Source organism: Phyllopteryx taeniolatus, chromosome 18 (genome assembly GCF_024500385.1).
Source record: "Phyllopteryx taeniolatus isolate TA_2022b chromosome 18, UOR_Ptae_1.2, whole genome shotgun sequence".
In the NCBI taxonomy this organism is placed as follows: Eukaryota; Metazoa; Chordata; class Actinopteri; order Syngnathiformes; family Syngnathidae; genus Phyllopteryx; species Phyllopteryx taeniolatus.
The window spans coordinates 18,167,820-18,179,798 of NC_084519.1; the positions used below are offsets into that span (position 1 = coordinate 18,167,820).

Here is an 11,979-nt window from a genome sequence, read left to right on the forward strand (position 1 = left end):
GGGATGGGCCGTTTTAGCCACACTCAAAAAAATCTGAAAAACGTGATATCTGCAATGTATTTGGAAACAATTTTCTGAATTCACTTCACAGGGTCTTCAAATAAGGTTGGTGTAATTCCTGTCAAACAGCGTCGTTATCAAAACCAAGCATGATTTTGGTAAAGGCAAAATCCTTGTCGTCCTCTTGTTTTGTATCCCATGAGATTGTGCACGTGTACCGAATGAAGTAGCCAGCTCCGTTTTCTTGTCATGTTTTTTGTTTTGTTTTGTTTTGTTCTTCGTTTATTGTGTGATATTTTCAAGCCTTTACCATCATGGACCACACAAGCACACCCTTTATATTTAAATAAAGCTTTATCCCATAGATTCACAGCTCCCATTCGTTATTACACACAAAAAGGAATTTAGAGCGGGCTATTTAAATGAAATAAATAAATCATGCAATAAGTGCTTAACGTTTAAAAGGTAAGCTCGCATGATGGGCTCATCAACATAAAAAAAACACTTAACCAAGAGTGCAGCCCACTATGTACAGATATATCTTACATTTGAATGTTTTGGAAAACATGTCTGTGATTCTTTTCAAAAAGGGAAACTCGTGTGTATGTACTGTATGTGTGTGTGTGTGTATATATATATATAGTCACTACACAGTGAAATATTTTGATGACATCTTACTGCTAAAATCCATCACCTCAAGAAATTAGACCATTACATGACAATCTGTATAATGTGAGTTTAGCTTTTTTTTTTTTTTTAATTGAACTGCTGAAATAAATTAACTAACCCTAATTTATTGAGATGCACCTGTGATTTTATTGTATTATTTATACAATTATATTTCCATACTGCTCTTTTTACCGTTATCTACTCATTAATATTATAACACTTGTATTATCATTAAAACAAAAGAAATGCGTTATCTTTCATTTTTTGATAACAAAAATAAAAACAACTAAAGGTAGAAAATTAAAGTACAAAAAGAAATTCAGTCACCATGAAAATAATAATAATAATAATAATGTCCTATGAGTGAAGCGTTAGTCCTGACTTGTTTCTCCGTGCCCAGCTGTTGTCGCCATGGTAACAGTTGCTCAGGGAGACAGAGGGTTTCGAAAGCTGCGCGGCCGGATCATCATGGCGACTTTGCGTAGCGAGTAATAGTCCGAGTCCCTCCACGTGTGCCAGACGATCCCGTCCGGGCCCAGGTGACCTTTGCCTTTCGGCGTGTAGTGGCCCCCCTGCGGGACACAAACACGGCTCAACGCGCGTCGTCAATTCGCATTCGAGCGGTCTTACTTGGACGGTCACCCTGTAGTAGACGCCGTTGAGATTGGCATAGAAGCACTGGCCGTACCACCAACCGCCGTGAGAGATCTCGGCGCAGATGTCGCCGCTGTCGGGCGTGCTGAAGGCGCGCTTGTCGTGGTACCAGCCGAACGAGTCCTGCGCGCTGCCGCTGAAGCCCGACACGTGGAGGCGGTACCGGTGCTCCTCATCTTCTACACTGCGCCACATTCATCACAACTCGTTCAGCGCCACCGACGTTTACGTTCGCCAAACGGGAATCCAAACGTTTACTGCCACGGACGTACGTATTCGTCAGGTACGCTTTTCAACGGGTAGACGTGGAAGAGAGTCTCGCCCAGCTTGTATGTGACATTCGGCTTTTTAAAGCATTGTAATGACAAACAGACGCCAGTAGATGGTGCCATTGCATCGCTTTGGTTTTGAGATCAGCGCAGCTTTTCAGAAGAAGATAACGATAAGGCGGTAAAGCTCAGCTTGTCAATTCGATTTTGAGGGAGAGAAATGCCAAAACGTTGGAAGTTGAACAAGTTTAGGCACCTGACACTCATGGCAGTGGTTCTCAAACTTTTTGCACCACGTACCACCTCGAAAAATACTTGCTATCCAAGTACCACAATAATGACCAAGATTAAAATATAGTATCTTAGTAGTCCTAAATGTTTATCAATGGCAGAAGTTGATAAAAAAAATGTGAGCATTTACTTCAGCAATTTTTTTGCATACCACTTGAGGGAGCGTGGGTACCACTAGTGGGACTTGTACCACATTTTGAGGATCACTCATGGGCTGTATAAACGTGTGTGTGTGTCACGCTAGGTCGTCGAAAGTGCGTCGCAATGGTTAGGAAAGATGACGCAGTTCCTGGGGTGAATGAGGAACGCCGTGTAAAAAAAAAAAAAAAAAAGCCAAAGTTGTTCAACTCGAGACATGCGGTGAGTCTTAGTTATAAATCTGTACACAACTTTTTATTTTGTCATCAAAAGTCCTTTCTCAGTCTTATTTTTGTTCTTTTATAGTTTGAGGTGCCGGTGTTGGGTGTCAAAGTGCTCCAAAGGGGCTGCAGGCAATCTTTGAAAACGGCCGGCATTGAATAACAAGCGTAAGAACTTTTCTCATGTCACCCACGTTGGGGTTTATTTCCTGACGGGCGCCCACCTGAAGTGCTGATACAGCGCGTGCTTGTGCTTGTCGCTCCAGTCCTCCAGGTCTACGCGCAGGCTGTAGTCTCCCTGGCCGCTCAGGTCGTGGATGTGGTCGTTGCCGAGCCAGAACTCCGAGTGGAGGTCGCCGAAACCGGCCCTGTATTCCCGCCAGCTGCGGTCGAAGCTCACGGAGCCGTCCGCCCGCCTCTGGATCACCGTCCAGCCGCCGCCTACGTGCGACGAAAGCGTCACAGCGGGAAAGCCAGCGCGGTATGGCACAGCGCATTACTCGCAGTCATATATTCTTTATTCTCTGCAAAGAACCACTGTGCCGCGGCACATTCGTGCTGTGTTGCGAGAGATCTTTTTGCACATGTCGAGCGTATTCTTAAAAGCGGTGGGGGGGTCGGGTCTGACCTACTATCACAAACTAAATTCGAATATTTGTTCCATGAAATTGTATGAATCTATTCTCAACAGTTTCTATTATCTTCATTTCGTAGCGTTTCTCTTGGCTGCACTGCTTCAAGTTTATGGCTGTGGATGTTTTATTTTGAGTCCAATCAGATTTCAGCCTCTGTGTGTGTCGCCATGTCAATGTAATCTGCCCAGGGACCTTCACAATCGGTCGTGCTGACCGATGTAAACTATTCAAATAGATGAGCTACGGGCTGTTTCGTTAACCAATCAGATTTCAAATTTGTCTGCAAACTGGCCCTCCGTGACGTCAGCATTTCCCGTCCTCCGATTGGTTAAAACCTGTTACAGCCACTTTGAATCTGCACACACTATGACGTGTATTATTGGGTTTTCCATGAGTTTGTCATGTTATTTTCTATGTTATCTATGTGGTACAGTTGCATGCTGTTCTCTTTGCGTTTTTGTGTACTATTGACGGTTTCTATGACATCAACGCGATGGTGGTGCTCTTGAGAGTTGGATTAAGCCCGACTTACTCAAAGTTGTCCAACAAACTGAATTTCTTTTTCGCCCTAGAATCAGAACTGGCCTCCCCGAACGTGCGACTGACCGTCAGTGTCCATGTTGCAGTAGACCTCCACTGGCACGCCCGCAAGCGACGGCACCACAGTGTAGACGCCTGACCTCCTCACGCCGTTGTAGTAGATGGAGGCGCAGTCGACGGGGCAGTTCCTCATGTGATGGCGCTCTGAGGGAGTAACGAGTGGGGGTTAAGCGTCCTCTGCTGGAAGACTGCGGTGCTGCTTTCCAAGGAGAGGGCGCGAACCCGGGTGCAAGGCCTGCTGGGTGCTCATGAGGGGGTTGGGCCGGACGATGTTGATCAAACAGCCGGGACTCTTCTTCGCACGCTCCGCTGATTGGCTGAGGTTGTGAACTTGGTTCTAAAAGTAGAGACGACAATCAACGGAGAAAATCCGACCACACAACCACATACAGTATACTGAATGTATACCAATGCACCATATCACTTGTGCTACAAAACCATTTTTCAAAATTGGAGAACGTATGAAGACCTGAAGTCTACGACCCGGAAAAATGTGTGCCGCTTCGTCTAGCATCTTTCTCTTGCCTCCACGTAACTATGGGCTGGAATATATCTGACCAGGTCATCGGGGGGCACAGCGCAACAACGAGGCGCTCCAAAGTGGCCTTCGTTCACACGCTGGCTGTCAGGTTGGACATTTTCCCCAAAACATTTCCTCCCTGCTGGTGCTTCCGCCTTTCGGGCTTTTCTTTTTTACCCCATTCTTCCGCCTTCTGTCCGTGACGTGCGTGCACCGACAACGAGGCGTTCTAAAGCGGCCACGCTGAATGCGCTGCAACCACGCCCTACTCAACCGTCAACTATTAATGAAATATCACCAGGAAAAATGGATGATGCTTCATGTTTGAGCTGTAAAAATATATCCCCCTAAAGTCTCTAGTGGCTGGAATACATCCTACCGGGTCTTCATGGGTGGTTTCCATTGCGCGACAACGAGGCACTCTAAAGCGGCCATTTAACCCCCTTTCCACATGCTGGCAGTCAAGTCTGACTTTTTATTTTTTACCTCCCCCCCCTTGCTCTTGTATCTTTCTCTGCATGATGTGCGTGCACTCACGGCCAACAACGAGGCACTCTAAAGCAGCCACGCCAGCCTGAAACCCCGGTCCACAAGCTGGCTGTCGAGGGGCCCTTTTGGAAAAAAAATGTTCCCCTATTTTTGATCTTCAGTCTTTCTCTGCGTGATGTGCACACACTCACAGCCAACAACGAGGCACTCTAAGGCAGCCATGCCAGCCTGAATCCCCATTCCACTCGCTGGCTATAAAGTTGGTCTCCTCCCTCTGGCTCTTCTGCCTTTCTGCACTCATGGCCGACAACGAGGCGCTCTAAAATGGCACGCCAGTGGACTATCCAAAGGAAATATGTATTATCTTGGCATAGGCATAGCTAGCTAGCTAACTGCACGTTGCAATTGCGCCGCACAACCGCTGATTTGATTCAAGTTTTTAAATAGTGGGGGAGGGACAACTCATGCCAGACTCCAAAGTGTGTCACGCGGCATCCTTTTAGCTATGCCCCCGAAAAATTTACAAAACAAAAATGGTGAAAATCTCTGCATAGTTTTCAGTATTGTCACGTTTTCATCAATTATCTCCGAACGTTTATAATATTAATAATAACCTTTACATAGTGTTGAAGTATTCTTTTTCGAACTTTCGTGTCCGTTTTGAAGGCGCACGCATGGCGGTGGATACCTGCAGGTTGAGGATGAGGGTGCCCTGCAGGTGCAGCAGGCTGGTGGCCTCGGCGTAGTGCGCCTCCATCTCGTGGAAACGTCGCTCCAGGGTGGCGTTGAAGTGGCTTCTGTCCTCGTGCTGACATCGTGCAAAACCACACGCCTATTATCACATTAGTCCACCTTTGGCTCAACATCGTGCCTTCTCATTGGCTCAGTGGATCACGAGAAGGAGGCTAATCCTGTTAGTTAGCGAGGTCAAGGATATGTTAGTGGGGGGGCTGCCCGATGACACATGACGCCGCACCGCTTGCGGCTTGCAACCGGCACAGTGTAAACACGTCAAGACAAACGCACAGAAACGAGACACTGGCGGGGGAAATAAAGGCCCTCAGACTGCCGTCCGCTGTGTTGCTCATGGAAACGCCACGTTGGTGTCCGAAGCGGGATTGGCTGTCATGTCGACGGACTCGACTGCCGCGTCATACTTGAAAACCAAACCCAATTCCGACTTCAAGGCGGCATCAGATGTAGGATTGGATTGATCGCTATGTCAGCTGACTTATCAGCCATGTTGTTTTTTGTAGACCAATCCCACTTCACACACTAATTGGTGTCAGAATTCGAAAAGTAAGCTTGTCCCACTTCTGACATCATGTTGGTGACAGGAGTAGGATTGACTTTCACGTCAATGGGCTAATCTGCTGTGTTGTTTTTATAAGAGAGACCCATTTCTGACACCAATATGGCATCAGAAGTGTAAGACATTTCATCTTGTGTCGCCACATTGGTGTTAGAAGTGGGATAGGTTGCCATGTCAACTGACCATTCTTGTAAGCCAATCTCGCTTCGGATGCCACATCGGTGGCAGAAAGGGGATTGCAAGCCAGTCCCGCTTCTGACAGCAAAGTGGCGTCAGAAGCGGGATTGGCTACCATTTCAGATGACTCATCAATCCAACTAGATGTCAGAAGTCGGACCGGCAGCCACGTCAACATTCTGATTGGCAGTCGTTCGCGCGTAGGAGGAAAAGGGCGGCGCCGCCCAACGAGATTTGCCACCTGCAGCTCGAAGACCTTGATGCGGTGCCGGTGGTTCCTCAGCTCCTCCTGCAGCTCCGAGACGGTCTCCTTCAGGGCGGCGATCTGCTGCTTTCGCTCCTCGTTCTGGTGCAGCCAGTAGGAAACCTCGTCCGAGCAGCGGAACATGTCGGGGCAGCGCTGCTCGTCCAGCTGGGGCAGCGTGGCCGCCAGGCGGCACGTGCCGTCCTCCATCACCTGCGCCAGGAGAAACGGGAGGTTTGTGAAAAGGAAAAAAAGATCCACCATGAAGCATATGTGATGTCCCTCATGAGTTCGTGTGTGTGTGTGTCTGTTGCGGTTACCTGGTTGGTGTACTCTCCACACTGCGAACCGCCGCCCTCGCGCCGCGCCGTGCCGTTCGGCCGCTCCCCCGCCGTCGCCGGCGAGAGAACCGCCAGGAGGGCCCAGAGGGCCAAGCCCCACACGGGGGGGGCGGGCCAGGACATGGCCGCTTAGCGGGCCCCCGTGCCGGACTTCAACAGGTGAGGCTCGGCCGTCTCGGCCTACCGGGAGGAAGACGGTAAACCGGGGTGGTGTCCAAACTACGGCCCGGGGGCCATTTGCGGCCCGCCGTCCATTTTTTTAGCGACCCCTGACATATACTAAAAATAGTATTTGAGACAGCCCGTGTTCAACTATTTTACTTCTTGCATGGAAATATAATACATTGTTTTGTATTGAGATTTTATGCAAAACTGCAAAGAAACAGTTTCCAACCAAAAACGCATTTCTATTCATCAAACCTCAATGACTAAAGATCTGTTTCAGCGATTCCATGCCGAGGTCTAATGAGTCATATCACACTGATCCTCCTAATGAAGTAACCGTTCCTGTAAAGATTGTCCACTTGCGCTTGTTGAGGTTCTGACGGAGGAGATGTGATGAGGAGACTGCTCGGGGCAGGCGCGGATCTAGTCATGTACGATACGGCCGCGCCAAGAATTTTTCTTTATGCAGCCCTCATATTTGAAAAATGTACTCACACTCTGGACTTAGGTAAAAGTAAACATAAAGGGATGTCTTGAGATATTATGACCACACTCTAACTCAAAACACTCCAATCTCAAATCATCTTTTCCCAATGAAATCAACAGAAATGCCATTATCTGTTCCAGCTGAGAAAACAAGCAAGAAAAATGTCTAATGTGTTTCATGAATAAGAAAAACAACACATGCAGACGGATGAGTTAACAATACTTATAGGCATATATTCTTTATATTACTGCTGCTGAGTTGTGACCTCTTTGTCTCCATGGAAACCTGCATCTTTGTATTATACTGCCCCCAGGTGGCCATGGTACACACACCCGAAGGAGCAGCACAATGTCCATTGAATTGAAGCAAACATGGTTTCATTCTTTATATTCTCTTTGATTATGTCATTACTAAATATGTTTATAAAATAAAATATTATCGGGTGCTATTTTAACGTTTTTTTTTTTACAGTACGTGGTCACGGTACAAATTAAATTCAAGACACCACTGTATGTGTTTTTTTTTCCTTCCAAATGTTGGGATTAAAAAGTAAAGACTAGTCAGAAAAATAAATACTCAGGTAAAATCCAAATACCTGAAAAATCTGCTCGTGTACCGTTCCGGAGTATTTTTCCCTTGTTAGCGTTTTAAGCGTACTGACCTCATTGAGAGAAAAGCTCCGACCCCATCGTGGGCCCCGCACTTTGGGGCCGGGGCCTCCTTCCATGCTGCGCCTGCCCGTTGTTTGCGGTATCGCGCTCCTGCTGCGTCTTCTCGCGTCTTACTTTGCATTCTCCCTTTCACTAGACACCTAAGGCCCGTAATCCGCCTCTAAGAGGATTTACACAGAGAGAGAGGGAGGCAAATGGGGAGGTGGGGTTGAAATTCTAGGGAGGGGGCCTATGCGTGAGAGAAAAACAAAACACATTCACTGTACTCGTATTTTTCAATCAAGAGGTTTTTAAATTCGGACTGTTAAAAAAAATCTAATTTCTATCACTTTTCAACCACATTCTTCCGATCACTCGAAAAGGTGACTTGATCGTATTTTACTTTTTTGACAAGTCTTTACTTGTATTTTCACATTTAGAGCGGTGCCTTGAGATACAAGTTTAATTTGCGCCGCGACCACGCTCGTAATGCAAAGCGCTCGTATCTCAAATCATCCGCCGCCATTGAAGTGAATGAAAATGTCGTTAATCCCTTCCAGCCTCCCAAAAAGAACAACATAAAATTGTGGAGAGCCTTTTAGAAAGGACAAAAGCACTCTATAATGTTGCACTTTATAAAAACGGACACTAATGACATAATTAAAGAGAATGCAAAAAATTGTACCATATTTAAAGTCGATTCAATGGACATTGTCCTGCTCCTTCTGGTGTTCAATACAAGAAACAAGAATCGTTTTTGTGCTACCACAAGGAGATGAAGTGTATACATTCACGTGTTCAATGCACAGGTACTTGCACATTTTGCTCTACAGTATTTATAGATTTATTCATTCATTGTACTTGACTCTTTCTTTATAAATTCATCATGAGATAGATGATTTCTGTAGTAAAAATTTATTTTTTTATTTTTTTAAATTGGCCAGATGAAAACATTTCTCACCAAATAAAAGCAGTGATAAAATATTATCATGTTTGGGACATTTTCAAAATAGTAAATATAAAGTACAAAAACGACAGCTATTTATCAAAAATAGAAAAGTAAATGCATGATATCACTGATTGATTGATTTCATGATAAAATATTTCAATGCAAATCCTAATTTTTATTTGAAGAACCAAATGCATTGAACAATTGCATTATTTGATTTTAATTATTGTTGCATCGTCATTATAGTCCAGAATATTAATATGTAACAGTGACACCCCAGTTGTATTCATATGATATTATGATGAAAGATTTTACTTCTTGCTCTAACAAGTGACTATCGAGATGAATTTAAAGCACTTTATCCTCAATTTAAACATGTTCAAAATATTCTTTCAAGCTTTCCCAACACATTACAGCTGTGGTAAACAACACACACACACACACACACACACATGCAAAATGATGGCATGACTTAATCACACAATAAGTGCACGCTTTCATAGCATAACAGCTTTATGCGCATATTTGATGATATGAATTTTGTGTGCAGCAGGCCCGCTAATCCTGCTCTTAGCTCCCAAGAGCCCGGCCGGGGGTCAGAGGGTGAACGGGGGTGTCGTGTTGATCCTATTATGACGTCAATCTGCTACTTCCGCCTTTGGCTCGTCTGCATACTGTACTTCCTCTTTGCTTGCAAGACAGCGCACAGCCAATGACGTCACTGCGCTTCGATAAGTCCGGTTGACGGCGTTGGAAAAAAAAAAAGTCGCTGCGTGGTGTGACCTAAATCAGGAATCGAACATTCAACAAGCACAGTGGGCAACCTGCGAATCAGAATCCGAATCAGAATAAAAATTACAATCCTCTTTATTTGCCAAGTATGTCAAAAACACAAGAAATTTGGAGCCGCTCCAGTACGACAATAGACATCCATTTTGACCCCAAAAAAAAAAAAAAAAAAAATATATATATATATATATATATATATATATATATATATATATATATATACTTTTGAGACATTTAAAAAAAAAAAAAAAAAAAACCTAAAAACACAACTTCCTAACTGGAGTTTTTTTTAATATATGTTTTTTTATTCATTTACGTTTAGTTTTGTTTTTTTTACTTCCAAACTAGTCATTGATTTCTGAATGCAGGAGGTGCAGACAAGGGTTTTGACCACTCGGTGGCGCTATACTGCAACTCTCCTTGCCTTAAGCGTTGCATCACGGATTTTGTTTTGACCAAGTTAATGATGTGTTTTGGTGAGTGGAAGATTGACAGTGAAATATTTGGTAAAAATGTCGTTCTGGCTTGACAGTAGTACACGATACATATGATCTGGGAAAGAAAATCATCTCTTGCTTCTGTTCGGACGAATTGGGTGTGTGACTGTCCCGGCTGTCGGACATTTGGATGTACAGCCGTGTGATATTTTTTTTGCTTGCAATTTCAACCTATGGTTTGGTGTTTCCTACTTGGCGGAACCGCCTCCACGGCGCTTGTTTCCCACGATTTGCATTTTCTCCCGTTGAGGTGCAGCCAAAAATATCTTCTTCTTTTCTTCTTCTCAAGAGGAAGGCTTTTCTTGCCTCCGTCGCCTGGAGCTGGCTCGTGTGGGCTTCAGTTGCTCTTCCGATGAGTGAGGAGTGTGGTCTCCATGTTTTAAAGCACAGGTGTCGAACTCAAGGCCCGGGGGGCCGGATCCGGCCCGCCACGTGACTTTAGGTGGCCCGCAAAGGCAAAATCATGTGTGTCAACTTCCACGATTCCTGTCAAAATCTGTAACAAAATTTCAATTCGTCATATATCATAAAGGATAATGTTGAGATATTGTCAGCATTTGTGTGTTACCAAACATTAATAATAGTTGAAAACCCCATTACCCTTGATTTCTGATTCCAAAACGAGTTCATACGTAAATATGATGAGGCGATTCAAGATTTGGATGGTTTCGCAGTCATAACGGCCCTCTGAGGGAACCCAAAACTACAATGTGGCCTGCGACTAAAATCAGTCTTATAGTGTCCTGTAACGACCTTTGTTATGATTTGGTGCGATAAAAATAACCTTGAATTGAATTGGAGATACAAGAAACTACTGCACCTGAGGAAAAACAACCAATCAGAGACAGACAGTAGGCGTGTGGGGGTCGGAATTTGGAAGCTTTTTTTCATGGTAATTATAGTGCGCGTCAATTATTCATGGCTTCTGCTGTTCACGGTCGGACTCGGTCCCTATCCCCCCCCCCAACCCGAGCAAATTAGGGGGTTCCACTGTACAAGTAAATTGAATTACATGCAAAGCTAATTCCACTCGTCAAGGTAGCACTTTTTTACCCCCCAAAAAACGAGTTTTTGTATCACGGAGTCAAAAAATGGAATACAATGGCTAACAGGAAAGTAGTCATTGGTACTCTTGTGGTTTGCGAAGTTGTCAGATGTTTTCAAAGGTTTTTAACGCTTTTGGGGGACAAAGTTTGGGATATAGCTTGGGTTTAAACTATTAATATAGGCGATTCTAAAAAAAAATATATAGCTATATACATTACTGTAAAAATGTTTTCCTAAAATTGGTGTTGATGGAACATTGTTGTCCGAGTCAGTTGATCGCATTTTGGTTCTTGCATGCTTACAAGAAAGTGGACATTACTCCTGCTAGTCACTATTTGATCACTCAGTGAGGTCCTATTGTGTGCACCGAACGCATCGAAGTGTCGCTGATGTGGCCGACGCCGATTCGTTCCGCACTCGTGATCGTGCGTCTTGAACTACGACGCGTTATCGAGACATCCGCACTCGCAGCGTGGGGCGGGGCTTAAGGGGGAAGCCACTTATATCACAACAGAGGACATATTTATTGCCAACTGGGGTGAAGAAAAGATCACAACTGTCTAAATTGAATATTCACAGCTCAAAATCATGAGAAACGTAAACTCCTATCTTATAGGTCCTGACTTGAAAGACCCTGTATAGTGAATTCAAAGATTTGTTTCTAAATATAGTTCATGTTTGAGGTTAGTTGCTTAAAACGTGCAAAGAGTGGGAACTACAGTATGTTGTAAACAATTGTAGAGAATCGAATTCAACAGTTTCATCATTTCAGTTTTCCTCTTTTTTTTCGGGTGTGGTTAAAACTGTGCCGAGTGACGCACTTCGGTTCGGGTAT

General features: G+C 44.6%; 1 protein-coding gene across 5 annotated transcripts; it reads right to left on the reverse strand.

Annotated features, from left to right (window-relative positions):
* Positions 1-335: 335 nt before the first annotated feature.
* si:ch211-203k16.3 (fibrinogen-like protein A) lies at positions 336-8,042 on the reverse strand. 5 transcript variants are annotated; one of them, XM_061753428.1, is made up of 8 exons: positions 6,540-8,015; positions 6,217-6,432; positions 5,175-5,294; positions 3,700-3,814; positions 3,484-3,621; positions 2,467-2,683; positions 1,312-1,507; positions 336-1,241 (listed from the first exon to the last, which is right to left on the reverse strand). In XM_061753428.1, the coding sequence occupies exons 1-8, from the start codon at positions 6,681-6,683 to the stop codon at positions 1,095-1,097; spliced, it is 1,293 nt and encodes a 430-aa protein (XP_061609412.1). In that variant the 5' UTR covers positions 6,684-8,015; the 3' UTR covers positions 336-1,094. The 5 variants fall into 5 exon arrangements, with proteins under 5 accessions (XP_061609412.1, XP_061609413.1, XP_061609409.1 ...); XM_061753429.1 differs by having other exon boundaries at positions 1,358-1,507; positions 5,175-5,318; XM_061753425.1 differs by having other exon boundaries at positions 336-1,507; positions 5,175-5,318; positions 6,540-6,740; positions 7,874-8,009.
* Between the last annotated feature and the right edge of the window lie 3,937 nt (positions 8,043-11,979).